The sequence below is a fragment of the Tyto alba genome, unplaced genomic scaffold (assembly GCF_018691265.1).
Source record: "Tyto alba isolate M040663 unplaced genomic scaffold, T.alba_DEE_v4.0 Super-Scaffold_1, whole genome shotgun sequence".
Taxonomy (NCBI): domain Eukaryota; kingdom Metazoa; phylum Chordata; class Aves; order Strigiformes; family Tytonidae; genus Tyto; species Tyto alba.
This window is the reverse complement of record NW_024881261.1, coordinates 2,877,933-2,905,545: the sequence shown is the minus strand read 5'-3', so window position 1 is coordinate 2,905,545 and position 27,613 is coordinate 2,877,933. Positions and strand designations below refer to the sequence as shown.

Here is a 27,613-nt window from a genome sequence, read left to right as displayed (position 1 = left end):
AGAAATTAATAATTAGACAACAGGATGAGCATATTCAAACATCATGAGGAACTACAGTCTTTACATATGTTCTGTGTTTTCTGATGATATGAGCTGTCTAAAGCAAGGCTTGAGGACGTGGATAATAGTGCAGGCGTCCTGCATAAGATCAGGTCAGGCGAAAAACAGAAAAGCCATTTTCAGAGACCTGAGAGCAATCTTCTACTCACCGGTCCGCCACAGCATCTTTTACTCATCCTCATTTCTATTTTTGGAATTTCTTCCTCTTGCTTTGAGCCCTCCTACAAGTATGTCCTAAGGCATGACAGTCCTGGAGAGGGGCTTGTTCAAGTCAAATAAGGGTTTGTTGTTGTTGTTTTTTTTTTGTTTTTTTTTTATTATTTAAGATACTGATTCTACTATTATGTTCTGTGATGGGATGATAGATTTTACTTGCACGTTGTCCCTATCCTCCCTAATCCTAGCTAGCTATCTTCAAAATCCCCGTGCTGGCGGGCGGTGGTGGTCAGGCGGTGGTTTGCTGTTCAGGCGGAGGCAGTGCGTGACTCCGTGCTCGTGTCTGAGGGGTAATTCTGAAGGGGTAGCTGCTCCGTGGGCTTGGTTGAAGGGACATAAAGCTGATGATGTTCCATATAAACAATGTGGTGAAATCTTGATAAGTGTTCAGCTGACTGTTGTTGACAGCCACTTTTTATAGGAGGGTGTTGTTGTGGTTTGGTTGGTTGGGTTTTAATCTGCTTGTGAACTTTACGCCCGTATGGAAGGAGAGCCAAACAAGAATCACATTCTAGGCATGGCTGATGGCTCCTTTGATTGTTTTGGTCCTTAGTTGTAGTGATTTAGGTGTTAGGCATTTGCTTCCACCAAAATCTGAGGCTGGAGGACAGTGGAGGTGCAGCCGAGCACTGCTCTGCCTGGGCACTAACAGACCTCTGCCGGGGAGGTGGAGGGTTGGGGGAGCAAGGAGCTCTACCATGAGTAGTGTCAGTCTTGGTGGGGTTTTGCTTGGGGCTTTCAAAAGAAATAAATTGCTAACATAAATAAAAAATTAGCCAAGTGTAAAATTGGTAATAAATGGCTGTGCTGAAGTGCTGTTGATAGTTGTCAGTGCCCTGCTTCTTGTCCGGCGCCTGGAGCAGGAAAACAAGTTACTAATACCAGTCTGAATGTGTAAGAATATGGGAATTGGGAAAGGGAAGTAACTTGTTAGGTGTATCACTTCCCAGAATTTTAATAAAATTAGTAAAAAGGGAGTTTCTCCATAGATGCTGTTTGTCTTCAAAGCTTAATTCCAAATTGTCTTGAATTTAAGTATGATAATACAGATAAGAGTAATCTTATTATCTGTGTTTTAATTAAATCTTAATTTCAGTGATACGATTTAGAAATTATTAGTATGGCTAAACTGTTTTTTTCCTGAATATCAAAGCCTTCATTACTTTGCAGTGAGAAGCAAAGAGTTTTGTCTGATGGACAGGTACGTGCACACTGAAAACATATTGCTGTGTTGAAAGGTCCAAGATAATAGGGTTATCTAATACATTTCATAGCCATCGAACTAACACAATATTTTTAAATACAAAAATAAAGATTTTTGATCAAGGTATCAAGAAAACTCCATTTAAAAGAATATGCAAGGAATGGAAAGATACTAAAAAAAAAAAAAAAAAAAAATCCAGCATTCCTTCTGCATGCTAATTTGATGCATGATCCAAAAAAGATAAGATGCTTTCAATTCTGCAAGGAACAGTTATAATTTATTGCATGTCATTATTTTAGCTGACTTGATTTTTTAAAACATTTGTTGAATTATTATGATCGTTGGGTTTATCCTTATTTTGAACATGGATACCTAGTCTGAATGGCTCAGTTTTTCAGCACTACTGACATTTTGCTTCCTACTAGGGTACCATGAAATTTCCCCGTCTTAAAATCAGAATATTCTGGGTTTATTGCACTGCCATTTAGTAGAGAAACTGCACTTCCAGTATTCAACTGTATCGAATAAATATAAACCAGTATTTATTTATTTGGATTTACATAAATAAATATATATTTCAAGTAGGTAAAACTTTATGCTATCAAATATGCGTGACAGATGATTTGTGCATGACACTGCCCATAGCGTTTCAGTAATTCCCGGTTACTCAAATATTAATTAGTTATTCAGTATTAATCATAGTCAGGATTCTTTTACTTCCTCTTGTATTCTTACTTGATATGCGGTCTAAATATAAAAGGAGCCTGGGAGTTGCAGTAGTAGAGCTTTTAAGTCCTTTCCAAATGTTTAAATTTTAGTGTTTACTCGATGAATATTTCATGGGTTTCAAGCCCATCTTTGCAATTTCTTCCCGCCACCGCTGTATTAACATGCAGAGGTAATGAATCTCTAAGATGAGTGGGAGGTTGAAAAGCAGCAAATGGTGCAGCTTTTGATGCCCTATTTATTGCTCCTCTAAACTTCCAAGAGGTTTAGTGGGTGTCTTTGAAGATAACTGAAGCAATGTATAGGAAGAATGAAGTCTTGCTATACGATAGCCAGGACGGGACCCAGAGATGGACACTCCCACGCTAGGCTTCACCTCGAAGACAAGTCATCATCAGAAAATTGAGTTTTGAAGCAGGAGGCTGGCTCATTTACGTAGCATTTAAAAGCCAAAGGGGTGCTTTGCTGGGAGATACTCAATTTCAAGAATTCGTTTGAAAAGCAGAACTTCAGAAATAGGTGCTTTTGGACTGGGGGTTGGATTAGGGGACTTTTAAGGGTCCTTTTCCAACCCAAACTGGCGGTGGCAAGGCGGGGCTGTGCTCGGTCCGGCTGCGCCGCGCTCGGCTCTGGGGTGGCAAGCGCAGGCACGGTTCCTGCCTTCTTGTGTACTGCAGGCTGTGGACCCTGGTGTGTCTTCCCTACCTCTCTTTTTCCTTTACCCTTTCTTTCTTTATTTCTTTCTTTATTTTCTTTTTTTTAATTTGGATTTCTTTTTCATACGTTCCGAACGCATCTCCTGGTTATCAGCTGCGTATCTGCTTCCTCTTTGCAGTCAAGGCACGGTGAAGCACAGTGATTCTCTGCAGTGTTGGGGTTCTCTCTTCCAAAAATACCGTGAGAGGGCTTAGCTCTGGGCTTTGCGATACCCCCCTTGGCACAGGTGGACTTCTCCTGCCCAGTCATCGCAGCAGAAGTTTGGCCATACCTCAAGGAGACGGGGTGGCTAGATGAAAACTGGGAAAGGGGAGTTCTCCTTTTGTTGAGTTAACTTGTAGGTTTTCAGTGTATAGAAAGAGCACACTGATGTGCAAGAGGCTTGAATATAATAAATCAATCACTGATAAATCTAAACAGAAAGTTCAGCAAACAGAAGTTCAGCACTTGCAGAAGTTTTTACAGCAACAAATCATTTAAATACTCTTCTACTCACTCAATCCAAACATTTCAAAAAAACGCCTATGGCCCCAAAGTGTACTAAGGACTACCCAAAATAATGTCACTGGAGTGTGTCTGCACCTTGGCATCAGTCCAAATGATGGCATGGGGACAACCTGTGCCACATGTGCATCCTCACTGTGAGTAGCACCCTGGTCCCCCCAGCAAGGTGGTGACACAAAAAGGTTTATGTCCCGTGGCTGTGTGTGCTCTGGTGGGCTCTGCTGCTCCCTGCAGTTGTCCTCAGAGAATTTTGAGAGTTACCTGCTCTGTGGGGCAAGTGAGGAGCTTTGGCAGACTACAGTAAAAACTGAAGATGCTTTGTTGCCCTTTGAAACGTGAACATTGATGTTGACAGGCTGGAGAGGGGGGCCCGGGCAAACCTCACAAAGTTCAGCAAGGCCAAGTGCAAGGTCCTGCCCGTGGGTCGGGGCGATCCCCAGCACAAACCCAGGCTGGGCAAGGGGTGGCTGGAGAGCAGCCCCAAGGAGAGGGACTGGGGGGGCTGGTGGGGGGAAACCTGCCTGTGAGGCAGCCCCGTGCGCTGGCAGCCCAGAACCCACCCGTGCCCTGGGCTGCAGCCAGAGCAGGGGGGGCAGCAGGGCCAGGGAGGGGATTCTCCCCCTCTGCTCCGCTCTGGGGAGACCCCCCTGCAGTGCTGGGGCCAGCTCGGGGGCCCCCAACAGCAGAAGGACCCGGAGCTGCTCGAGCGGGGCCAGAGGAGGCCACGGAGATGCTGGGGGGGCTGGAGCAGCTCCCCTGGGAGGCCGGGCTGAGAGAGTTGGGGGGGTTCAGCCTGGAGAAGAGAAGGCTCCGGGGAGCCCTTCGAGCAGCCTCCCAGGGCTTAAAGGGGGGACAGGGAAGGTGGGGAGGGACTCTGGATCAGGGGGTGTTTACAGGATGAGGGGTGACAGGTTTAAACTGGCAGAGGGCAGATTTAGGTGAGCTCTAAGGCAGAAATTGTTCCCTGTGCGGGGGGTGAGGCGCTGGCCCAGGGTGCCCAGAGCAGCTGTGGCTGCCCCCTCCCTGGAAGGGTTCAAGGCCAGGTTGGACGGGGCTGGGAGCCCCCTGGGCTGGGGGAAGGGGGCCCTGCCCGGGGCAGGGGGGGGCACTGGGGGGGCTTTGAGGTCCCTTCCAACCCCAACCATTCTGTGATAGATTATCCTGTCTGAAGCGTCTCCTAAATTAACGTGTGAGGTCTTGCACGGCCACCAGGCAAGCTGGCTGCAGACGCTGGTGCAAGCTGGATGGAGCTCTTCAGCAGAGACATGTCCAGGAGCTCCTGCATCCCACCCATGGGGGGTGCGTTGCTCCGATAGAAGTTGTGTGCAAGTACCAAACTGTGGTAAACTGGGAAGCACTGGGTTTTGTGCCTGCAGGTGAGAAAACGCCTCCATTAAAATTTGACCTGAATTCTATTCATGGTGATATATTTTCTAACGTGGCACTATTGAAGATCGCGTGTGCTGTGTTTGCCGCGTGATGGATAAGGTCTGTGTCAAGATGTGACAGTCACTCTTGATGTAAAATAAATGTCGGAGGAGGTTGGGGTCCTTTGTAGGGCTGGATGTCTGAAATAACAGTTCTGACCCAAAACAGAGGCACGTGTCACTGCCCAAAAGCCTCTGTGGTCAGGTGTGACTGAGCACTGTTTAAAGGACATTTGTGTGTCTGCTGAAGGGGCAGCAGAGATGAACGACGCACCCTGAAGAAAACCCACTTGATACCTATCCCAAATAATGGGTGAAAGCAGTTTAGTTTTCGTTTTGGAGAGGTAGAGGGTTTTCTGTCTTTTGAAAAGAAGTTCCTAGCTGTGAAAAAATAGGGCCTGTTGTTGTGGGATTTCTCTTATGCCCAGATAAACAACATCTTGTCTGTCAATCACCAGAATAATTTCAGGTATCTGACTTGGTATCTAGGGCAAACCACGCACCTTGTCTTATTAGCTTGCTTTTGTGGAGGGAGAAAAAAAAGTGTTTTAATCACGCTTTTATTCACAGGCCATTTTACTGTTAGGGTCCTACCTGCAAAGGAACGATCCGGGGATGAAGCAAATCAGAGCTGGGGAGAGAGCGTGGAGGGAGGATCAGGGGGCAGTTACTGATGTGCACCCACTGCTGTTAGTTCCTTTTTTTTCTTGTGGGTGGTTTTGGTTTTGACACACACGGAAAATGGGAACATCATAACCCTGACGGAAAGGGTGATACATTTCCAGAAAGAGCCGTTCAGAGGACTGGGCCAGCAGCACAGGGAATGAAGCTGGGAAGAACCCATGAGTCAGGCTCGGTGGGTGGCAGGGGAAGCACGAGGGGTTGCCACCATCCTCCAGGCGATAATCCTCCTCTCTTGTCAAGATGAAAGTCATTATTTCATTGCATTTCTAAAAAAAATACCCTCGGGACAATCTTTCTTGTGCGGCTGCGAACAAAAAACCCTGTGGTTTTGGACCACGGGTCTCTTTGTGTTGGAGCAGTGGAAAATCTTCCCTGGCAGTGGCTGCGGTAGAGATCTGCTTTAGAGGACGTTTGCCTCTTCTGTGTGCCTTTCCTCATATGCTTTGGTTGTCAATTTCTGAAGCAGCACTGATTAAAAAAAATATTTCAGGTTGTTCTTTCAGTCTCCCCTTAAAATCCCATTCGATATGTAGATGGCTGTGTTGCCCAAAGATCTTTTAGCCTCTGAGTTTACAATGGCCTGAGCCTGGTTGTAACTTTCTCTTACAATATTCGGGCGACATTTATAAAATTACCGATGCAGGTGTTGAAGAAAACCCAGGTGATAAATGAAACTGTTTAAAACCACACCGTGCCTTACACGCAGGCTCAGCAGAGGTGAAGCCATTGGTGCAAGGCTTTGAAAACAGATGTGCCCGTGTACAAAGAAGAAGGGACTGTTGGTGGTTTTTGACCTAATTTCCTTGTGAAATTGTAGGAGGAGAGGTGAGATCTTGATGCAGAGAATTGCATCGGCCATTGCAGGGGGGCTCTGTCCTTAACTACAGAAACTTAGACAGTAATCTCTCAGGAGATTGAATTTCTCCAGGGCTGGATTGAGGCTTTCTGTGTTTGTCTGGGAATCCGTTTTCCAAAGACACTCCAAAAATATGGCGTGAGGTACATCAGTTCTTCTGAAGGGCAGAGACGGGTGATTTTTGTATTGTGTAATGAACTGAGGGAAATTTTAATTCCCTCGTGACTCAAACTTGCTGTTTTTTCCCCCCTTGTGTCATGGGTCTTGACACAGAGCCAGTGATGAGAACTAACACAAAACCCCTAAATCCTGGAGCGTTCCAGGACACTGAGCCTGAAATTTCTCAACTTCAGAAGTGGGCTAAAGTGGCTCCTTTTTAACTGTGAGAGGCAAAAATTTGTTTTTAGCTTGTTTCTTTGTCAGGCCTTGGTTTCTATACAAAGTGCGGTATTGCTAAATACCACACAGAAATTGTTAAACTTTCTGTTGATCCACTTCATCCAGATCCTCCTTCCAATAGTGATTTTCTGAACCCTGTTAAGTGATTGTTTCTCATTACAATTTTGTCATGTCTGTCACTTTTATCTTTATATACCGCTTAAATGTCAATTTTCATGCATTTTATTGCGTTCCCTCTGGACTATTTTGTTGAATTGAGATACCTTCTTTCCTTGTATGCCACCTTCTTTCCACCTACGCCTCTAAAGGAAGTTTTTCCGTGCCCTAATACCCTGTTTCAGCATCCAGAGAGTTTCCAGCTGCTCGCAAGATACAAACCAACACTCGAATGGTTTTGCAGCGATCAATTCTGGACAGTTGGTTTATCCACATGAGCTCTTTTCTATAATATTGTAGGCTCTGTGTATTCCCGTATATTTACCGCAATCTTGTGCTTTCATGATATTTTATGTCAAGGCTTGTGACAAGATCTCTTCAAAAAGCCTTTGCTGCAAGTGAGCAAAAAGAGAGTTTAGGGAAGTGTGAATGCAAGAGGTGTTAGGAGAATAACTTGGATTTATTTGTCTGGTTGAAAAGAAAAACACTTAGCAGGGTTGTATTTTGCTTGCTGAAGGCTAAGGCTGAGAGTTTTGCTTTCTTAAATAAAACATGATGGGTTTTTAATGATTTTAATGTGTTATATATTGAATTGTTCAGTAGAATTTTAAGAAGTTACAGAAATATAATGAAACTGAAATGTAGATTCACACATATAAAAACACCATTGCCAGAAGGATGAGACTCTCAATTTATACTAGAAATAACAAAGATACATTTTTTTTTAATCTCCATTCTGAGTATTTATTGAAAGTCTCATCATTCCTACTTGTTCTTAGACAATATATATATTACATTATATATAGATATATAAGCTGTAGAAGACGCTGTAGCTTGCACTGTCCCCTCCTGCCTTGCTCAGTGTGTGCTTTACGGCCCAGGGCAGCCAGCAGCAGTGGTTTGGGCTGTTCAGTGAGTTGGGTTTGAAGCACGTGTTGTACAGATTTTGCTGACTCCAGAGACACAAAGGGTGGCATTCGTGGGCGATTTCTGTCTAGCCGAGAAACAGCTCGTGTGCCTAAGGGTACTGCAGCAAACCTTTGGAATGGGCTTCAAATTTAGCTTAATACCTTGTATCCGTTAAACTTACCCTGACTACAAGTACATTCTTTGCTTAACCATTCATTCCAAAAAATATCCCTGCTATTCTTTGCAGCAGGTAGTTTGGTTGTGCTTTTGAAGGGGGGGGGGGGGTGGGGGGGGAAAATAAAAAAACTGAACTTTCAATTCCGTCTTTGCTTATATTTATGTATAATTTGTGATGCTTTTAGTAAGTACAAGCAGATTATTGCATAGAACCACAGATTTTTGTTACACCAAGCACGGTTTCTGTACCAGATTAGGCAGTCCGTGTCTATCATGTTTCACGTTTGCTGTGCTCAATCCACAGACTCAACAGAGGAGAACAATTTGCACAAAGACCTACTGACTTCGATGCTGATTCTGCTCCTGGTCTTCATCATTTTCATTCTGTTGGCCGGCTATTTCTTCAGGTAGGTCTGTGCGGAGCTCTGCATGCAGAACTAGCTCAGTCTTGTTTCGATATGATCTAACAAGGAAATGAAACGCGTACTTATGGTGAGGCAGGAGCCTCCATCACAGCCGAGCGGGGGGTGCCGCGGCGCTGGTGGCTCTCGCTGTCAAGATGAACAGAAAGAGCTTCTCCAGAATGACATGGTTGGTAAAGGCTGGCTTGGGAAAATGCTTGTCGCCTTTCAACACAGCTCCTCAGGTTAGCACGGTGTGTGTATTTCAGGTTCAGAAGACATAGGAAAGCTGTGGTGAACTCCGGGGACAAAAAGATGCCAAATGGGATCTTAGAAGAACAAGGTACGGAGAGATGTGCTTTCCTTCTCAGTGTGAATTTTGTTTGTGTATGCACATGCTTGTTTGCTAACTCGGTTATTCAGTTATGTTTGCTTTCTATTTATAGTAAGTTATGGGATTGTTATCAAAGAGGCAACAGGAAAAAAAATAGAGGTCTGTATTTAAGTCTGTGTACATATAATCTTAACTTTCAGTTGTTGGTTTTAAATCATTTTCATTTTAAGTTCTGATATGGCAAATGTTTCCTTGTAAATGTTTTTCATGCTCTTTGTAGAGGTTTTATTAGGATGCCAGCTAAGATCTGGGTTTCTGGTACTGTATTTAGAGAAAGAATTGCAGTATTTCTTAAAAGAGGGGAAAAAAACGGTTTTTAGCTCTTTGTGAAATTACTGGCTGGTTTCTGAACGTGAAGAGAAACAAGCAAGGGGGTGAGATAGGGCAGTGTTATAAGCCAGCAGCACTAAAATAAAACACTCTCAGGAGTTGAAACTGTTTTCCACTGGCTTTTTCGATGTGCTGGGTTTATGTCTGTTAGCGGGAAGCCCTTCCTGTGGGTTGTTCTGTGGGGCTGCATTCAAACCTAGCAAACGCGGAGGGGGCCGCTCGGTTCTCACCTGCAAATTATTTTAGCCATTACAAAGAGGAAAACTTAACGATGAAAAGAGTTACATCTCGGTGCCGGTTCCCCGTCACCACCTAGGAACCGAAGAGCGGGTTAACAAAGGCGGTGGCAGCCGGAGAGAAAGTCAAACCTCTAAATACACCCGTCAGCTTCCTGTTGGGTCGGTGCTTGGGCACAGGAACCCCACGGGGCGAGCGCGGTTTGGAGATCCCCCGCGGTGGCCCGGCACCAGGCCCTGCCCCGGGGGGTGATGAATCTTGTTACTTTTAGTTTGCAAGTGGCGATCGCCCCGCCGTTACGGCGTGTAGGGAACCAGTCGGCCTTTCTGTTAGCCTTTGGTGGCAAATAAAACTCGTCTGACGGCGGGCTTAATCTTTCCTCTTCTCCCAGCCACCCGTGGGGATGCTTGTTTCAATTTTGAGGTGGCCGGGATTTATCTCGGGGTTTATTTCCCTGTGTGAGCCTTTATTTCCCTCCGCAAGCCGAGGTCTAGGCGGCAAGCAGTGCCCGTAGCAGCCCGTGCTGCCGCAGAGCCATCGCGTGCTGGGGTGGGCTGGGACAGCCGAGAGCCACAGCTCATCTCAGTGCAGAGTTTCTGTTGTCTGCCAAGTTAAAGTTTGGGGGGGTTGTTTGGTTTGTTGGATTAGTTTGCTTTTTTTTTTTTTTTTTTTTTTTTTTTTTTCCCCCCCCCCTTATAAGTGAAATAATCTAGCGGATCCCTTTGGTGACAGATACTCAAAGCTGTGTGGCCTGTGGCAGAGCAGCTCTGGGTTGGTATGCTCTTCATCAGCAGAAGGAACCTTCCCCTTTTCTAACTAAAACTTGGCCACATTTTAATCTGGTGTAAATACAGAAACCATTATTTTCACCAGTAGTGGTTCTACTTGAAGTTGTTATGTTCTCAAAGTAGCTACTTGGCCTGTGGTTTTGGTATTTTTTATTTCATTTAAATCGGCTTTAGCACCGATTGAAGTGTCATATGCGAAGCCTGTTTTGGCATCTTCCTGCATAAAAATTAATCTGTAGTTGGAAATAGCTTGCTCTCTGTCGCTCTGGACATGCCTTTAACATCTACTTCCCTTCTACCAACAGAACAGCAACGGGTCATGCTGCTCAGCAGGTCTCCCTCGGGCCCAAAGAAGTATTTCCCTATTCCAGTGGAAAACCTTGAAGAGGAAATACGGATGCGATCAGCAGATGAAGGGAAACTCTTCCGGGAGGAGTTCAATGTAAGTTCTCACATGTGGAGTGGGGGGCTGCACGGTGAAAAGTGGGGGCAAATCCAAACCTCTGCAGACACTAACAATTCTTTGAAAAGCCTCTGGTGCGTGACGCTGGTATCTCAGAGGCTCAGCGCTTGCGTGCGTGCGCTGGTGCTGTTTGTACGCGCTCTGTCATCCGTGGTAACTCTTTACCTGGACAAAATCTGAAAAGTTAACTGCATTATGATACGGTGATGCCAAATCTGTAATATATCAACTGTTTGACACTTGCTAACATTTAAAGACGGTCTCTAGTGTTTGCCTGAAAGCTGGAGGAGCGGAAAATTGAATATGAATCTATTTAGCATCAATTTTCTTGGTGGTGCTGGAGGGTTTTTTAGGAGTCTGAGTGTCTCACCTCTATAGGAAATGCTTAGAGGAGCAAATAGAGTGCGGCCTTTCATATTGCACTATTGAGGTTTGACTTTTTTGGTAATTTGACCTTTTCTTCTTTGTTATCATCCCATTGCTTCCCTATTTGCAGCACCCTGTGCCCTAGCACATACGTTCCTATGAAGTATCTCAGCTTTCTGGGTTTTTCTTCGAAGCATTGTCTTGGTCAGAAAGGAGATTTTTATTTTCTGCCCATAAGCCGAGCTTTAGGCACGTGTGGTCGTGTAGATGAATCTTAACCGGAGTCTGTGGTGAGCTGCTGCAAAGCTGGTTTCTATGGAGAAGCCTGGCATGATGAGTCTGTTCTCGCACGTCTGCATTTGGAGGCCTTTTCCATACTTTTATTAATTCTCTTCACTTCCCTTAACAGCAGAAGCGAGTTGCACAGAGCAGTAGCTTAAATGTCAAATACGGGGTTGTCAAAGCCGATGCATGCATTGATTAGACAGTCTGTTAAGTTGCTTTCTTAATTGGTGGCATATTTATATCTGCAATTTGTTTGATGATATATTTAAAACACATAATTTCTTTGCCTTTTCAGAGAGGGAGCATTGTGGAGATATTTATCAAAGTCAACAAAATGGATGTGAAAACTAATTTGACAAGATGCGCGCTTGTGAATTTTGACTCTCCTGACTAATTTGCTCTGCAGTTAGGAGTGAAACAAGCCAGCTATTTTTATTTTTAAAATCTGCTTTGCTTGGATCATTTTCTGCACCATGCTGCGTGTGCGTGACTTTTCTGTCTGCACACGAGTGCCGAGTCTGAAAACTGGGGTCCGGTCCCCGTAAGTGAGCAGTCTGAGCAGTGACCGGGAGGGGGATGAGCCATAAAGTCTGCTCGATGTTTTATGTAGAGTATTTTTTTTTTTTTTTTTTTTTTTTTGTCTCGCTCTATCCCCTGTGGCTGCTCGCGTGGACACGTGAGCTGTTTGCTGAAGCCTGAGAGGGGGAGAAAGGGTGAAAGGCAGTTGGAAAACAGAGTGATTGACATTGTAGCGTAAAGCAGGAAAGCTGACAAACAGAAGTCTGTCATTGCAGCACTGGAAGGAAAAGGGCTGAGAAATCAAGACCCTTCTCGTGCGTGATGACCTCTCCTTGAGAGCATCCCCCGGGCACGCAGAAGCCCTGAGCTCAGCTCCATCCTCCCACCAGCTGAGGTTACACCTGTATCTATCGGCTCCCCGAAGCCTGATCTAACATGTCAGGGGGTCAGGCGTCCCCGGGAATGCAGATACAGGGTCTCTGTTGTGAATTTGAAGCAGAGTTAGGCCGAAAATGGCGAGTTCTGGGAGCTGTCAGTGGCCAGGCACGTGCACCAGCCAAAGAAGTTAGGGCCCGAGGGATTTTGCTGGTGGATAGAAAAAGCAAGCACTGATAGACGAAGATATGCAGCAGATAGAAAGTATTTTTGAGGACAGTTCTTATATTTATGTGCCTAATGGTTTTCTTCCATACTTTTGATTTTACCCTTAAAGCCTCAGTTACCCTTAAGAAGTACCTTGCACTTCTTGAACTTGTGCACTAATCGGAACAGCAGAGGCTCCTTCTACTCTCAGTCATTTCCACTTTTATTATTTGATTCCTTTGTGAACATAGGCCATTAGGAAGAGTGGGTTCTTTCTTCACAGGAAAAAAAAAAAAAAAAAAAGAAACAAAACTAAAACCTCCATATTCCTTTCTGTATGGGCCCTTACCTCTAGTTATCATCCATGAGGCAAGATGAGCTGCTGGCTGTTTGACGTTTGCAGTGGCTACCTTATTGCCTAGGTTTTCAGATTAATGTCTGAAACCCTTCCTGTAAGAATTTGCTTTTGAAAATTTAAATTTTGACTCCATTAAGATGTCCCTGTGGCTCATTCAGTGAGAAAAAAAAAAAAAAAAAAGGAGAAAATGTGCCGATGCTGGGATAGATTGAGCCCCTGGGAAGCTTCGGAGAGATTTTAGGATTCCTGTGAAGTGGGAGCAGGTAAGACTGCGCTGGCAGCAGATGACCCAAGACTCATGGGCTCCTCGTGATTCGCGGGGCGCTGGAGAGGATGTGATGAAGTGCATCCTCCATGAATCACATCCTCCCCTCTGAAGATGGGTGGGAGCACCGAAACGGGCTGTGTCCTTGCACCGGGGCTCCCCACCCGCGCCGTGACAGTGGGAGGTTTCTAGGGGAGGTGTCAGGGTCTTGCAGGAGTAAGGAGCAGGGAAAGGAGAGATTATCTTGCCAGAGATAATTCCTTTTCGTGTGTTTTTCACATGAAGATGCAGGACTTAGTTGACTCTTTATTGGGAATCTGTTGCCTGAGTTTTGAAGTTCGAAGAAATCGTGTCTGAAGTGCTAATTATTTCTTTTTGCGCAAAACATAAATTAAGTTTCTGTGTTCTCTAAATTGTAAATGTATTTTAATTAGCAAAACCATGGGCCTCATTCAAATGAGGAATTAAGCAGTTTGCTAAAAGCAGCTTGCTTTTTCAATTCTTTTTTTAACCTCCCTTCCTTTCTTTTTACTTACATTCACAAGTTTAAGTGATATGTATGTATAACAAAAAAAAAAAAAACCAAAAAACAAAAAACAAAAAACAACCCACAAGCAAAGAAACAAACAAAAAAAACCCAACAAACCCACAAATGCATGTTGCTGTTTCCTCTGTGGTGGAGGAGAAGTCCTCCCCACAGCTGCCCTTTTATCCTGTGTCACCCTGACAACACCAATTGCTGCTTTTAAAGGGAAATTCCGAGCCCTGCTCTCTGCCAGCCGAGCGGGGCTAGTTGCTTTAAGCTGCACCGCTGCTTACTGTTTTTTTTTTTTTCCCCTTCCCCTGCGTGATTCAGACGGGGCTGTGAGAAAGTGGGAGGTAGAAGAAGGGTGGGAGAAGGTGGCTGTGCGTTCCCAAACCGCTGGGATTTCACCTTGCGGGGATCCAACACGCTGCCGCCGGGTTTTTTTAGGAGGTCGGTACAAGAAACCTGGTGAAACTCCGTTCTCCTTTACGCCGTTTGCGGCGAGGGGGGCAGCTAAAGGTGCAGGGCAGGAGCCTTGTGCCATGTCCCTTGATGAACGGTGCCTTTTCCAACCCCCCCAGTTCCCCCCTGCAGCCCCAGCTCGGTCCCAGTGGTGGTGCCTCAGCAGCTTCTGCCGTGGCGGCGCAGGGACTCCACCTCGGGCACCTCCTTGTTCTCATCTTCACCCTCTTCCTCCCCATTTCTTCCTTTCATTTGCCTGCTCTGCAAGACTGGGTGTTTTTTGTTTTTTTTTTTAAGCTCAACTAAATTTATCTACAGCCTTAGCTCTTGCTGATTACTTGCGGGATTTAACTTGTGCTCGTACAGCGACTTTCCGCATAAAAGAATTACGATTTATTTTTCCCTCCTCCCTTTCTGCTGGAGTTGGGCCCTCACCTGTGGATCTCGGGAAGTTGTTCGATATTTAATGTTCTCAGCAGCGAGCTATTAGCAATCGAACTCTATTTATGCGATTGAAGCAACTGTTATTGCTAAAAGTAGCTGTCGGAGCGGAGCTCGAGGAGCGGCGCATCCGCGCGCCTGGGTCACGGCGCTGTGAATCACCGCGGCAGATGGCAGCTTCGAGCAGCAGCTCAGAGTTTAAGGATTTTCGAAATAGCTGCGATCTCTGGTGGAAAAATTGCTTATTTTTCCAAAAATGCTGAACTCGTTGTCTGTAGTTTCCTGTTATAGAGTAATGAAAACTATTGTGGAAAAAAAAAAAAAAATAAAAAAAATTTAATTCTGTTGGATGCAAGGCATTATGTATAAATGCAGAATTTTCCCTAAGCCGTGGGCAGACAAGATTTAGCTGTTTTCTAACACATTGACTTCTGTATCTTTCTTTTTTTTTTTTTTTTTTTTTTCAGTCATTAACACCTGGATATGTGCAGGGAACATTTGAAATGGCAAATAAGGAAGAAAACAGGGAGAAAAACAGATATCCTAACATCCTGCCATGTAAGACATTACCTTTTCTTTTAAATCAGACACTTAATTAAATTACCTTTTCTTTTAAATCAGACACTGAGCAAGCAGGTAGTAGTGTTCATTTGATGAAAATGTCCAAGGAATACAATTTCCCTGGTCACAAAGGTTCTTCATTGTATGTTCAAAACCTGTCTGCTTTGTGGCACATCTCTAGGATGGATCTCCTCCTGTTAGGTTTTTCTGTCACGGTTATCAGGTGCTGTGCTATAAAGCCTTAGCACTCACAGGGTTCTACCAAATTAAACTCTGTCAAGTGGATATTTTACGATCTCGAGTTAGTTGGGAGCAAGTGAAGATGGAGAAGTTATGAGCTTCCAGTATTGTAGGAGCTGAAAGTCCCGGTGACCTCCAGGTGTGGGAGCAAAGCAAGGTGTTTGTGGAGGAAGTTTCTTCATGAGAACTAGAGACAATACAGGAGCTTGGCCTCCTGCTTGCAAGGAAATAACCTATTTCGGATGCAAACATGCTTGTCATGTGTTTTCTTCCAGATGATCATTCCAGAGTGATTTTGACCCAAATTGATGGAGTCCTGCCTTCAGACTACATTAATGCATCATATATAGATGTAAGTTGACAGTTGTCCACTGTTGGCCAAACTTCAAGCTTTGACTGGGAATTAAATAAGTATTTTTCTGCTAGCATATGTTGGCATTTGATCATTTAACTGCTGTGATATTTCTTTCCATAGGGTTATAAAGAAAAGAATAAATTTATAGCAGCACAAGGTAAGTTACTGTCATTTCTCTCTTCTGTACATCCTCTGGCTGAACATATTTAATTTCAGACATGTTTCAAAATGTTATTTCTAGCTGCAGACGGTGGCCAAATGTGAGGTGGGATTTAGAGGTTACAACTGAAATGAATTTTAAAGTGAGTGTGAGGTGACCCACCGCCTTCACACCCGCAGATTCTGCTCTGAGCAAAGAGGCTTGCCTTTCCCCCTCCAACCCTGCTTTGCTTCTCTCTCTCTTTTTTTTTTTTTTTTTTTTTTTTTTTTTTTTAATAATCTCCTTACCGGGAGTTTGAAAATTGATGTCTTCTGATAATGCAGTCCATCTAAGCAATCCCAATACAGAATTCAGCATTTTCACACGCATTCTTACGCTGTATTTAGTCGCAGATCTGGGGAACTTGGTCACCGCAATCCCAGATGCGAAGCAATCGCTGCCCCTGCCCTTCCTTCAGAAATAGTCTTGTCCTGCCCGGCAGGAAGAGCAGCTCTCTGACAGTGCTTCGTTGTGTGGTCATGGGTAGTGTCAGCCCGTGGCGTGGGGGAGAGCAGCAAAGCAGAAAACCTAAACGATGCTCCTGCAGTAGCTTGCTTAAAAGAGCATTCATAATACTTCAGGAGAGGAGATAGCTGCTAGAAATGTAGATTTGAATGCATACGATTGTGTAAAATAAAATACGATTTTATTTTTTTTTTAATAAATATATGGTGTATTCCAAACCTTACGATTGTGTAAAATAAAATACGATTTTTTTTTTTTTTTTTTTAATAAATATATGGTGTATTCCAAACCTGAGCGGTCTGTAGTAAACACAGATCTGGGTGGGCACAGAGGGGCGGGGGGTGCTCGTGCTACGCTGGTCTCCATCCCCCCCCCCTTGAGCAGAGCTGTGTTCTGGCTGCAGGACCGAAGCAAGAAACAGTTAATGATTTCTGGAGGATGATATGGGAGCAGAAGTCAGCCGTCATCGTCATGTTAACCAACCTGAAAGAAAGAAAAGAGGTAAAGAGCTTTCAGTTTGCTCTGGGATGGCTCTACGAGAGCGTGTTCCAAAAGTAGTTGTGGCTGCTCAGCGTCTGGCCAGTCGCCTCTCTGACCACTTCCTTCTCCTGTCCCTGCTAGCACTTCTGAGTTTCTGCTCGTAAATGTAGCTTTAATTTCCAAAATACAAATTTATATAAGTTGATCTCAAGGAACAAATTCTGATAGCTAATTTTGTCCCGTGTAGCCCACAGCCAAAGGCAAATTCTCAGCATAAGCCTGCGCTGGTGGGTGGGTTTGCTTAGAAACGAATATAAAAACTCTATTCATTTTTGTGAGTATTAGGTTTCAAAATTCTTTCTGGCACGTGCACAAAACAATTAGAAAACAAAGCTGCTTCTCTGTGAGAGTGATGCTTTTCCTTCCTCTCCCCCCATTCCTCCTCGGATGATCCTCGCTCCTCCTGTTGTGCCAGACTTTCTGCGTGTGCTGGCTGAATGCTGAGACCTAAAGACAAAGCCTGAAACATTTAACTTCATTCCTGCTTTGCAGGCTTGAGAAACTAAGTTAAAATATTAAGGAAATGAACCATCAGAAACATAAAAGATAGTTTTTAATTATTTTCTTTTTCCCCGGGGGGACAGTTTGCCACACTGAGTGTGCTACATCATTACTTGAAATGTCTATAAAGTTCTCAAAAAGTAATGCCTGAGAAAAAAAAGCCTTGTTTCCTTGGAGGCTGAGGGAGCGAGGAGAGGGAGGAGGCAGAAGCCACCCAGTGCTGCAGATTGAGCTTTTCTCGCCCCCCATGGGTGACCTCTCCTGCCCATGGGGAAACACGAGCTAAGCAGCAGTAGTTGGCCTTGGGACGGAGGTGAGGACACGCTCGTGAGACACGATGCGCCCTATCACTGTGTGCAAGTTGGCCTTCTTAACTATTTTGTGCATTTTTTTTTTTTATTTTGCACTAGCAAAAAAGGTAAGTTTGGATACTTTCAGCTTGCCGCAGTTTATGAGGATGGGCGTTCCTCGTCTGCCTCTTCACATTGGGGACTTGGGCTTTATTTTACTGCACCTGTAGTGTTGCTTGACGAAGCTCCACCAGCAAAGGCAGTCCCTAAGAAGAGCCAATTCCCAAAATGAGAAGCCAGAACTGATAAATCTGGATCCTCCTAATGACTCCAAATGAGGACTGCCTCGCATTTCTCACTGACTGCACCTAAAGGTGTAAAAATCAAGAGTCGAGACATCACTGTCCCCACAGTTAGGCATTTCTTAACAAGGAAACCAAATTGAAACTAAAGCTGTTTAGGTCTGGCGGGGTTAAAAAACAACTTCATAGCTGTCCTCACCTTCTCTGCATAAATGTAAGCATCAATAGCACTAGCAAGGTGTTAAAGCTGTATTGTGCCAGATGAGAAACCCTGCATACTCATACTCCTTTATGTACACTACTCTCCCATGACGTCATCATTCTAGGAGTGACCGACAGTGAAAGCAGATTTAGGGTTACAAAACTCCCTCTGTGTTTGCACAGGAAAAATGTTATCAGTATTGGCCTGACCAAGGGTGCTGGACTTACGGAAATATCCGCGTGTCAGTGGAAGATTGCATAGTTCTGGTGGACTACACCATCCGCAAGTTCTGCGTTCAGTCGGTGAGTAACAGTAGAGCTCTTGCGGGGTCTCCGTTTTAATTTTTAAAGCCGACTGTTGCAATGTCAACTATTTGCTTAAAAGAAAGTCGGGAAATTAGTTAAATATATTTGCAAATCAAGAAGGGTGTGGCTCCTCTCCTAAGCAGGGAGGCAAGCTCTGCAGGTCAGCACGTACAGCATCCGGGACTTTTCATGTTTTGCAAGAGCTTCTGCTCAGTTTCTCCTTGACCGGTAGCCAAGGGCCACAGAAAATCATTCCTTGTGACTGTCAGGGAGGGAGCACAGGAGCGGTGTCTGGACCTTTTTCGGGACAAATCGCCTAGATAAATGAGTGAATCTGGATGTGTTTGAGTATTTGGAGTAGTCTGTGGATATCAGCTGGCCGACATCAGCCAGCGTTGCAGCTTGATTTCTGTTGTATCCTTGGCCACCGGCACAAGTTAAAGCTTTGGAGCACAACAGAGACGGTGGGGGGGGTGACTTTGCTCTTGTCCACAGTGCGTAACCTTGTATGGGAGCAAATTGCTAGGGATCCTCACCCCCCAAAGGGAGGGCTGCTCTGCTTGTAATGTGATGACTGTCGAATTCAGATTGAAGACAATATGAGCTGGTGAGAGGTGATAAACTACCTGTAGCGGTGTGGAACTATGTGGAGGGCTCAACACCCCTCAAAGTATGGGTGGGTTCATTCAGCATTAGTTACAGATTGCGACCTGTGGAACGGTCTGTGCTGATGTAGTGTGGAGAGATCACTTTGGTATGACTGGTGATAGCTGATAAGGCATCGCTGATAAAAATGCTCAGAGAAACTGTGCTTAGAGAGCATAATGGGAAAGAAGGAATGGTACCAGAGATGTACATCCTGTGGATAAGATGAAGGGCTGGAAAGTTTATGAGTGGACCCAGCTGCTTTTTGGTTGTTAATCTCTGCTGAGTAGGTAGGGTTTGGTTATCCATTGGTGGAGACAAGGCAACCTTACAAAACCAACTGACCTGCTGACACATTGAGCATAGACCTGCTCGAGCGGGGCCAGAGGAGGCCACGGAGATGCTGGGGGGGCTGGAGCAGCTCCCCTGGGGGGCCGGGCTGAGAGAGTTGGGGGGGTTCAGCCTGGAGAAGAGAAGGCTCCGGGGAGCCCTTCGAGCGGCCTCCCAGGGCTTAAAGGGGGGACAGGAGGGGGGGGGGGGCTCTGGGTCAGGGGGTGGGAACAGGACGAGGGGTGACAGGATTAAACTGGCAGAGGGCAGATTTAGGTGAGCTCTAAGGCAGAAATTGTTCCCTGTTTTGGGGGTGAGGCGCTGGCCCAGGGTGCCCAGAGCAGCTGTGGCTGCCCCCTCCCTGGAAGGGTTCAAGGCCAGGTTGGACGGGGCTGGGAGCCCCCTGGGCTGGGGGAAGGGGGCCCTGCCCAGGGCAGGGGGTGGCACTGGATGATCTTTAAGGTCTCTTCCAACCCAAACTATGATTCTATGAATTGGCTTCCTCCAGTCTGAAAGCCTTGACCCTGGCTAGCAGACCGAAAGCTTGTGAGACACATACGCCTCCTAACCTTAAGGGTGGGTTGTGGTTTGTGAATTCGGATGAAACGATGCTGAGCTCTGCTGTCATTGCTTCTGTAGTATCTTCTCTTTTATCCTTGAGGAGTAGGTCACATCATGAACCTGTCAGTAGCTGGCCATTAGAGGTGCAGCTCTTCTTTCATTTTTATACATGATAGGACAAAAGCTGGCATTTGGCATCTCCTAGCGATGCAGATCCTGAATGTTTAGACTGAATTTTGTGAGTTTTATCTGAGGCTGCTAAAGGAAGTGCTGTGAGGATTTTTATAAGTGAAAAAGGACTTAAGACTTGATCCATTATTAACATAAACTCTGAGCCTTGTTCTTTGAAATCCTATCCTGGGACTATTCCAGTTTTCACTGCAAAGATGCATTTTAGTAAGATATGGTAATTTTACTCCGTGTTTGTATTTTACATACACTGTAAACTGCTAATCCTTGAGTCAGGCTCTAAGTGTTGCAGGAGTTAAAGTCATAAATAACTGCAGAAGTTTGTTTACGAGAAATGTTTTGCATGAAAAATGAAACGTCAAAGTCAGAGTCTCTGTGTTCCCTGCAGCTCCATGACGGTTGTAAAGCTCCGAGGCTCGTTACGCAGCTTCACTTTACCAGCTGGCCTGATTTCGGGGTGCCTTTCACACCTATTGGGATGCTGAAATTCCTGAAAAAAGTGAAAACGTTGAATTCTGCCCATGCTGGACCAATTGTGGTTCACTGTAGGTATGTATGTGCTCTTCAAGCCATTTTCTTAGCTTGGCCTAGAGTTACGTGTATAATATCATGGCTAAATTTTAATCTTCTATTCCTAGGCTATGAAGTCTGTGTGTGTGTGTATGTGTATATATATATATATTTACTTCCATATTTATATATCTAAAGGGCAATAATATGCTGAGTTTCTTGAGAGCCCAGGGTAAGAACAATTTCAAAAGATCTGTCTTTGCTGTCACTTTAACATTCAAACAGAAGCTGTTGTTTTGTTGGGGTTTTTTAAATCCATGAGTGATACCCAGTGTTTGGTATAAATATGTTCTTTGTCAGAAAAACAGACTTGTAATACAAATCTGTGACCTTTGCCACTAAACGCTCCTCTGAGAATTCATCCCCCACTTCTCCCACAATAAAATTGCGGTTTCCTATGTAAATTATCCACTAAATGCCTAGAAAGTTTTGAATAAAGGCTTGCATTTAAGAGACTTAAACGCTGTAATTTGAAAAATGTCCTGCATACCAATAGGGAACATATTCCCACTCACTCGGTCACACACACATGAACGTCGGGCTGTTAAAGGCTCGTGCTAAACTGTTGGAAATCTTATGTTAATGAAACCACAAACAAACTCCGAATCAGTTTTAAAAGAATAATTGCAATCTCTATAGCAACTGTGAGCTCACAACTGAGGAAGAAGTGTCTTTTCAGGAGCAGTTATCATTGCGAGGTTAGAATAAAAAGAAAAGAGCAGCAGCTTTGTCTTCCTGGGTCTTGTTTTTAAGGAAATGGTTGTAGATTCATGCATTTGTTTGTTTTTCTCTTGCTTGTGTCAGAAATCTAGAAATACTCTCCAAGAGTCCTTGAAGTGTGGACTAGTGGAAAATTGCGTGTTTGTCCTGACCAAGACAGCCTTTTTGTTTCTTCGCTTCCATCCAAAATCTTGCCTTGCTAGGATTCATCTTCTCTCCCAGGTGTCATACATAAGAGGCTTAAAGAAAAGCACTAAATGGAAAAAGTTTTTAGTCATCTCACATAGTATTTCCTGAAACACACAATATTTTTATAGTCTTTTGCCATGATGTTCGGCAGAGATTCATAGGGGGCTTGAGCTTTATTTTGCACCAGCAGGAAATTCTGTAGTTAGTCTAATCAGCAGAAGTAGAGACAAAAAGACAGGAAAATATAAAATACCTTCATAAAAATCTGCAAAGATTTAAATATAATGGTCCAGCAGAATGCAGTGACACTGTTAGGTGTCGGTGCTGAGGGCCAGTGCAATACTTTAGCCTGCGTTAGAAATAAAGAACGAGAGAGGTGACACTTAATTTCCGTTACAGTTCAGGATATGACACTGTTGAATTGTTGAAGAAAGGAAAGGGAAACTCATCGATAGTGAGTAACCATCCATTTTTAGTGAGCTTTTATAAGAATATCCCACGGTCATTCTGACAAAAGCTGCTCAGCTGGAATCTTTTGGAAGTTAATTAAACACTAACTTAGCATTTGGAAGTGAAGATAAGATGGGGGGGGGGGGAAGCAGGATTTTTCTGCCAATTCTTTTTTTTTCCACAAGTTTTCAGAAATACATTTTTTCAGTGAGCAGAGAGCTACACTGAGGAGTAGCTGCGTAAGGGGTACCCTAGAGTGAGTTAAGGATGAATAAAATCAGGGAACTTCCGAGGGAAACGGCGAGGTTGGTGGAATTATCAGCTTTAGCAGGAACCTGGAAGGGTTGAATTAAACGCTGATCTGAAGTGAGGTAACCCTGGGGCAGAGGCCCCGGGGAGGGAACAGGGATGTGTAAAAAGAGATCCTATCGGTAAAGGGGAAGAGAAGTGAGGAAGATGAGCGTGGGCTCGGCTGGGTGAAAGCTTAGAGGACCGAGAATGCAGGACAAGCGTGCGCAGGCGATGCCCGGGGGTGGTTTCCAGGACACGTCAGGAGGAGGAAGGTCTCTGTAAACCCAGAGTCAAGGCAGCAGGACTCGAGGTGGGCTTATCGGCGGTGGCAGAGGTCAGGAGTGGGCGAAAGGAAGTGAGAGGGCCGGGAGCCTTGGCCGCCGTGGGGTGGAAGAGCCGCGGTCAGTGGCCCCAGAGGGGGCCGGTGGGTGGGAGTGCTGGGCTGGGCGAGGAGGGAGGGGAACCTGCCCAACCCGCGATTAAACACAAAGGGGTTTGGAGGCAGGGGGCTCCGGCGGGCTCGCTCACCCTGGAGAAGCTGTGTGAAGTTTTGGTGGTGGGTCTGCCCATCTCCGGAGTCCCTCCCACCCTCTGGAACTGGGGGGCTCGGGGGGCTCCGGTTCCGCGGGGCGTCTGCCGTTAAAAGTATCTCAGTGGACCTATGAACTGAGTCCTATTATGCACTCAATCATATATATATATATATATTTTTTTTTTTTTTTTGCGGTTACTTAAAACCTGATGTCTGCTTGCTGAAAGTGGATCTGTGTCTTTGAGCAGGCTGGGATAAGGGCAGAGATTTTGGTCGTGTCTCGGGTGTTTGTGGACGTTACAGCAGTTGCTGTACAAAGCAAGCTAACAGAAGGTTAAAGGAGAGCTATTAACGCCTAGCACAGGATGCCATGCCCTTTTCCTCTGAAGGGAAGAGCTGAAAGTCGCTGGGGTGGTGTGTAATTTATAATGGTTGTGCTCCCTCTCGTGGCTGATGAAGGATATTTAAAAAAAAATATATATTTTTTGGGATGGCAGTGTTAGGAAGTGTAGAATTTGTAACAGATAGCTATTAGCGGAGTAGCATGTGACAGCAACCATGCAGAAAAGAGCTAAGAATTAAGAAAAAGTATTTAAAATTTTGTCTTAGACTGAATTATTATAGCTGGTCAAGCAGATTTTTTTTTTTTCCAAATTTCTTTTCTAAATAACTCTGATGTCATAATTTCTGATACGCTGAAGTGACTTTTCATGTTAAAAACTTACACGCGAGCCTTTTTTTGCTCTTGGTGTTAAAACAAAAAAATGAAGGTTTGTATCACAGTGAGTATTTCAGTCCAGTATAAAGGGCGTAAGTTCTACCCGTGTCATTGCTGTAGCGCTTCCTGCAGAGCTGGTAGCTCCATAGAACCCTTTCTGTTTGTTTGTGTTTCCTTTTCAAGCGCTGGCGTGGGTCGCACCGGCACGTTTATCGTTATCGATGCCATGATCGACATGATGCACGCGGAACAGAAAGTTGACGTTTTTGAGTTTGTTTCAAGAATCCGTAATCAGCGTCCGCAGATGGTTCAGACCGACGTAAGTGGACTTGCATCGGTTAGAAATTACAACTTTTTGCAGTCGAAGAAGACTCTGCCTCTGTATTTCCACGCTGGTGTGCATCCCGGCACGTCCCAGTCTGTTGCACACCTGGATGGGTGGAAAATGAACAAAAGCCCAGTGGAAAGATGATTTGGGGAAGAAGACAGAGGCACGTTAGGGCTGTGAGACCACCGTAAGGCACGTTGCCTTCAGGTATCACGCCCAGGTTTCCCTGCGTGCAAGAGAGTGGAATTTAGAGCATGTCAGTGCTGTAGCAGGGGAACTGGTTTAGCTGAAGGTGTATTTTGAGAAGTAGCAGATGGTAGGCAAAACGAGATAAATGAAAGTGCCAGATTTGATCGTTTCGCTCCCTCGCTTTGCAGTATGTTTATATGGCTGGTTTCTGTTGGTTCCAGATGCAATACTCCTTCATTTATCAAGCCTTACTCGAATACTACCTCTACGGTGACACGGAGCTAGATGTGTCATCCTTAGAAAAACATCTCCAAACTTCACACAACGCGGCGCCAAACCTTGTCAAAATAGGGCTAGAAGAAGAATTTAAAGTAAGTATGAAAGTCCTTTGCCATAGGATTTCTAAGTGTGGAAACATTTAAGCCAAAAAGATACTTCAAAAGCAGGAAAAGCGTAACCTTAAAAGAAAAGGCCCGTCAAAACAGAACTACTTGTTTTATTTTGTGCTTGCTGCACATGGGTCCGGCGGAGGCGGTGAGCGGGGCCCTGCCGAACATCCTCTCCTGCAAATACTCACTCAGAGCTGCAGCGTTTCACAGACCCTTTCCTATATGCTCTCTGTTTGTTTATAAAAGAAAAATGGAATTATTCTTTCAGTCGGGTACTAGATGCCAGATCAGATAATGCTGGAAGGAGGGAGCTGGATTACATGCGCCTAATTTGCATCTCAGCAGGTTCGTTAACTCCGTGATGACTGACAGCAGAGAGAATTGCAGAGGATTTACACATCTTGTGCTGAATATCCAGGCCTGTCAGGGAAAAAAAAAAAAAAAAAAAAGAAAAAAAATACCAAAACATTTCTGTTTAGCGGAGAAACCCAAAATGCCGAAAGCAACCACACTGGCTGTGATCATTTTTTAAAATAGACTGTATTGTCCTGAGGAAATAGTTAGAACTTTTCCATGACTTCTGCTACGCTAGAATATTTATGCTATATACAGGTCTAAAGCATTAAATAACATTATAGGTGTTAACGGGAGCTCTCTCTTTCATTTGAAGGATTAATTTAATCTGAAATTGGGAACTGGAAAAAGAAAATTATTTAAAAAGAAGCCTGACGTAGCAACAAGGTCAAAAATCAGAAGTACTGGTCTGTCTGAGGGAAGGAAGCACATAAAACCAACAAGTTATTCTCCTTTTTCCCTGAATTCCTAAATTTGTTTTTGCTGTCCACTGTGCCAGCAAGGCTGCATTAAAGCGCAAGAGAGCCGCGTTTAATTCTGTTCTGTGTTCTGAGAAGCATTTAGACGGCCCAGGAGCACTGAGCCCACCTGCGCCGACAGAGAGTAGAGCCGTGCTGTGACCGGTGTGAGAGACTCTGACGTAAAGCCCCTCCAACACAGTGTTTCAGAGTGGCCAGAAAGTGATTTCTCAGAGGGCAGGGGCTTCTTTTTAATAGTTTGTTGCCGGGACTAGAGATTTTGCTAGAATTGAGACACGCTCCTGCAACTCAGCACCTGGCAAATACATGCCTGAAAATCCGCTTGCCATTTGAAAATGAAATTATTTTTCATTTCACTTGAATTTCTGTTAAATAGTTGCTGAAATGCAACGGTGTAACTATGATCTTTTCCTGGTAAGTCCCACGCCGGCGGCAGCCGGCTGTTATTGTTGTGTTACCTTGCACAATCCGGCCGTGTGTAATCTATACTATAAAAAAAAAAAAAAAATTGTCAGGGCCAGGGCAGTGTTTGTCTTCTGCGTCCTGGGAATGCTGTCAGCACAAACTGAAGAAATACTAAAGAATATTGGTCCTTTCTCTAGCAAAAGCTTGAAAAGGTATAGAGCCAAGTTGCAGGATTTGGTGCAGAGCTGCCCCGTAAACTCGTGCGACCTTATTATGCCAGAAGATTGTAATAATCGTAATAGGAATGAAACGAATATGAATTCAGTTCGTGTTCTGATCACGGAGGGAGTCTGTAAAAGAGAACTTTTTTTTTTTAAGCATTTGAGAACAATGTGGAAGTGAAAAGGCTGTTAGTGCAGCGCCCGGCTGGCCGGGGCAGATGGTGGTGGATGTGGTGGTCAGCCTGCCTCTGCCTACCAAAAGGTTGGGAAGGAAATAATACAGTTAATCCAATAAAATGGAATTAATGTTTATTAAGCCTTATTTTCAAAAGTGGCTGATTTTATGACACGTAAGTTTCCAAATGTCCAATTTAAGAAGCTTAGACCTTTTCAAAGGGAACGGGTGCTCCTTGCTTCTGAAAGCCACACTCAGGCAGTCCAAAAGTGTCTTAAAAACAAAGAAACAAACCCAAAATGTTAAAATCTGCTGTCATTTTACAGCCCTTCAACTCTATTGATACGCCTTGGGAGTATGTTCCGCTTCTTCAAATATTTATCAGTATGAAAAAAATCACATGCCTGTTATTCCTAATTCATTTTTATAGGCAGGACAATGAAGTGGCTTTTGTGAGGAGTCAGTCTGGCTTTGACTGTGTCGCTGGTTTGTACCTGATAAAGACGCTTGGGAACCTTCTGAGTACAGGATACGGTGAGCGAGAACCGCTTCTGTTCCAGTGGGTCCTCATCCTCATTTGTGTGTTTTATTACAGAAGTTAACAAACGTTCGAATAATGAAAGAAAACATGAGAACTGGCAATCTTCCAGCAAACATGAAGAAAGCTAGAGTCATCCAGATTATCCCATGTAAGAGATCAGCTTTTTATATATAGAAACAAGTGCTACAAATACCTGATTATCCTAAGGCTGTAGTGAGTGCACGCTATAAGCTGACAACAGCCCAGCTCATAGCCGAGCGCAGCTCTGGTGGGATAACTCAAGGGTAGAGGCCCCGTCCCCACGTGGAAACTGGAATTCTGCAAATAGCTACTGCACGTGTCTTAGAGAAAAAGTTTTAACTTCTCTGCCTGTAAAATTCAGACGCTTTCAAAAACATTTTTTTCTGTCCAAAGGGGTAGTTTTGGGGTTTGCTTCATTTTTAGCTAGAACACTCTTTTTGGGGTGATTCCATTAGCCATCCCCTTGGTCTTGTTGTCCTCTCTGCAGACATGTCTGCTCTCAAGTTTCTAGAGAACTTACAGACAGCACTATCCTCTCCTTATAAAGTGTAAAGCCCTTCTAAAGCGCCTGCAAACAACTGAACGAATCGGTTTTTACTTTAGCAATGTAAAATGTATTACGATCGGGTATTTTTCAGGGCTGAATGAAATAATTCAGCAGTTTCACCTTTTAAACCGACGTATTTTCTGTGTGATTCCTTGCGCGGTCCGGAGCAGCACTGGAACGTCTGCACCTGAAAATGAAAGTTTCAGGCCTTGCTGGCCGTGTCCGGTGTGACTGGGAAAACAACAGCCAAAAAACTGACGCCCTCCTCCCCACACTTAGGAAATCCTGGATAAGATCTTTGAGACACTCTTTGGCTTTCAGATGAAAGATTTTGTTGCTTCTGTTCTTTCACAAATG

General features: G+C 44.5%; 1 protein-coding gene across 6 annotated transcripts in view; it reads left to right on the top strand.

The window, feature by feature from the left end:
• Positions 1–27,613, top strand: part of PTPRE (protein tyrosine phosphatase receptor type E) — a 110,029-nt gene that overhangs the window by 69,171 nt on the left and 13,245 nt on the right. For 5 of the 6 annotated variants that reach the window (XM_042786137.1, XM_042786095.1, XM_042785991.1 and 2 more), the window contains exons 3-14: positions 8,340–8,442; positions 8,706–8,779; positions 10,491–10,627; positions 14,920–15,010; positions 15,529–15,605; positions 15,729–15,765; positions 16,676–16,773; positions 18,290–18,409; positions 20,526–20,686; positions 23,791–23,926; positions 24,346–24,495; positions 26,743–26,836. In XM_042786137.1, coding sequence (XP_042642071.1) covers positions 8,340–8,442; positions 8,706–8,779; positions 10,491–10,627; positions 14,920–15,010; positions 15,529–15,605; positions 15,729–15,765; positions 16,676–16,773; positions 18,290–18,409; positions 20,526–20,686; positions 23,791–23,926; positions 24,346–24,495; positions 26,743–26,836 — 1,278 coding nt within the window. Of the gene's footprint in view, positions 1–8,339; positions 8,443–8,552; positions 8,627–8,705; positions 8,780–10,490; positions 10,628–14,919; positions 15,011–15,528; positions 15,606–15,728; positions 15,766–16,675; positions 16,774–18,289; positions 18,410–20,525; positions 20,687–23,790; positions 23,927–24,345; positions 24,496–26,742; positions 26,837–27,613 lie in introns of those variants that run through there. The other variant, XM_033003891.2, reaches the window with a different exon arrangement.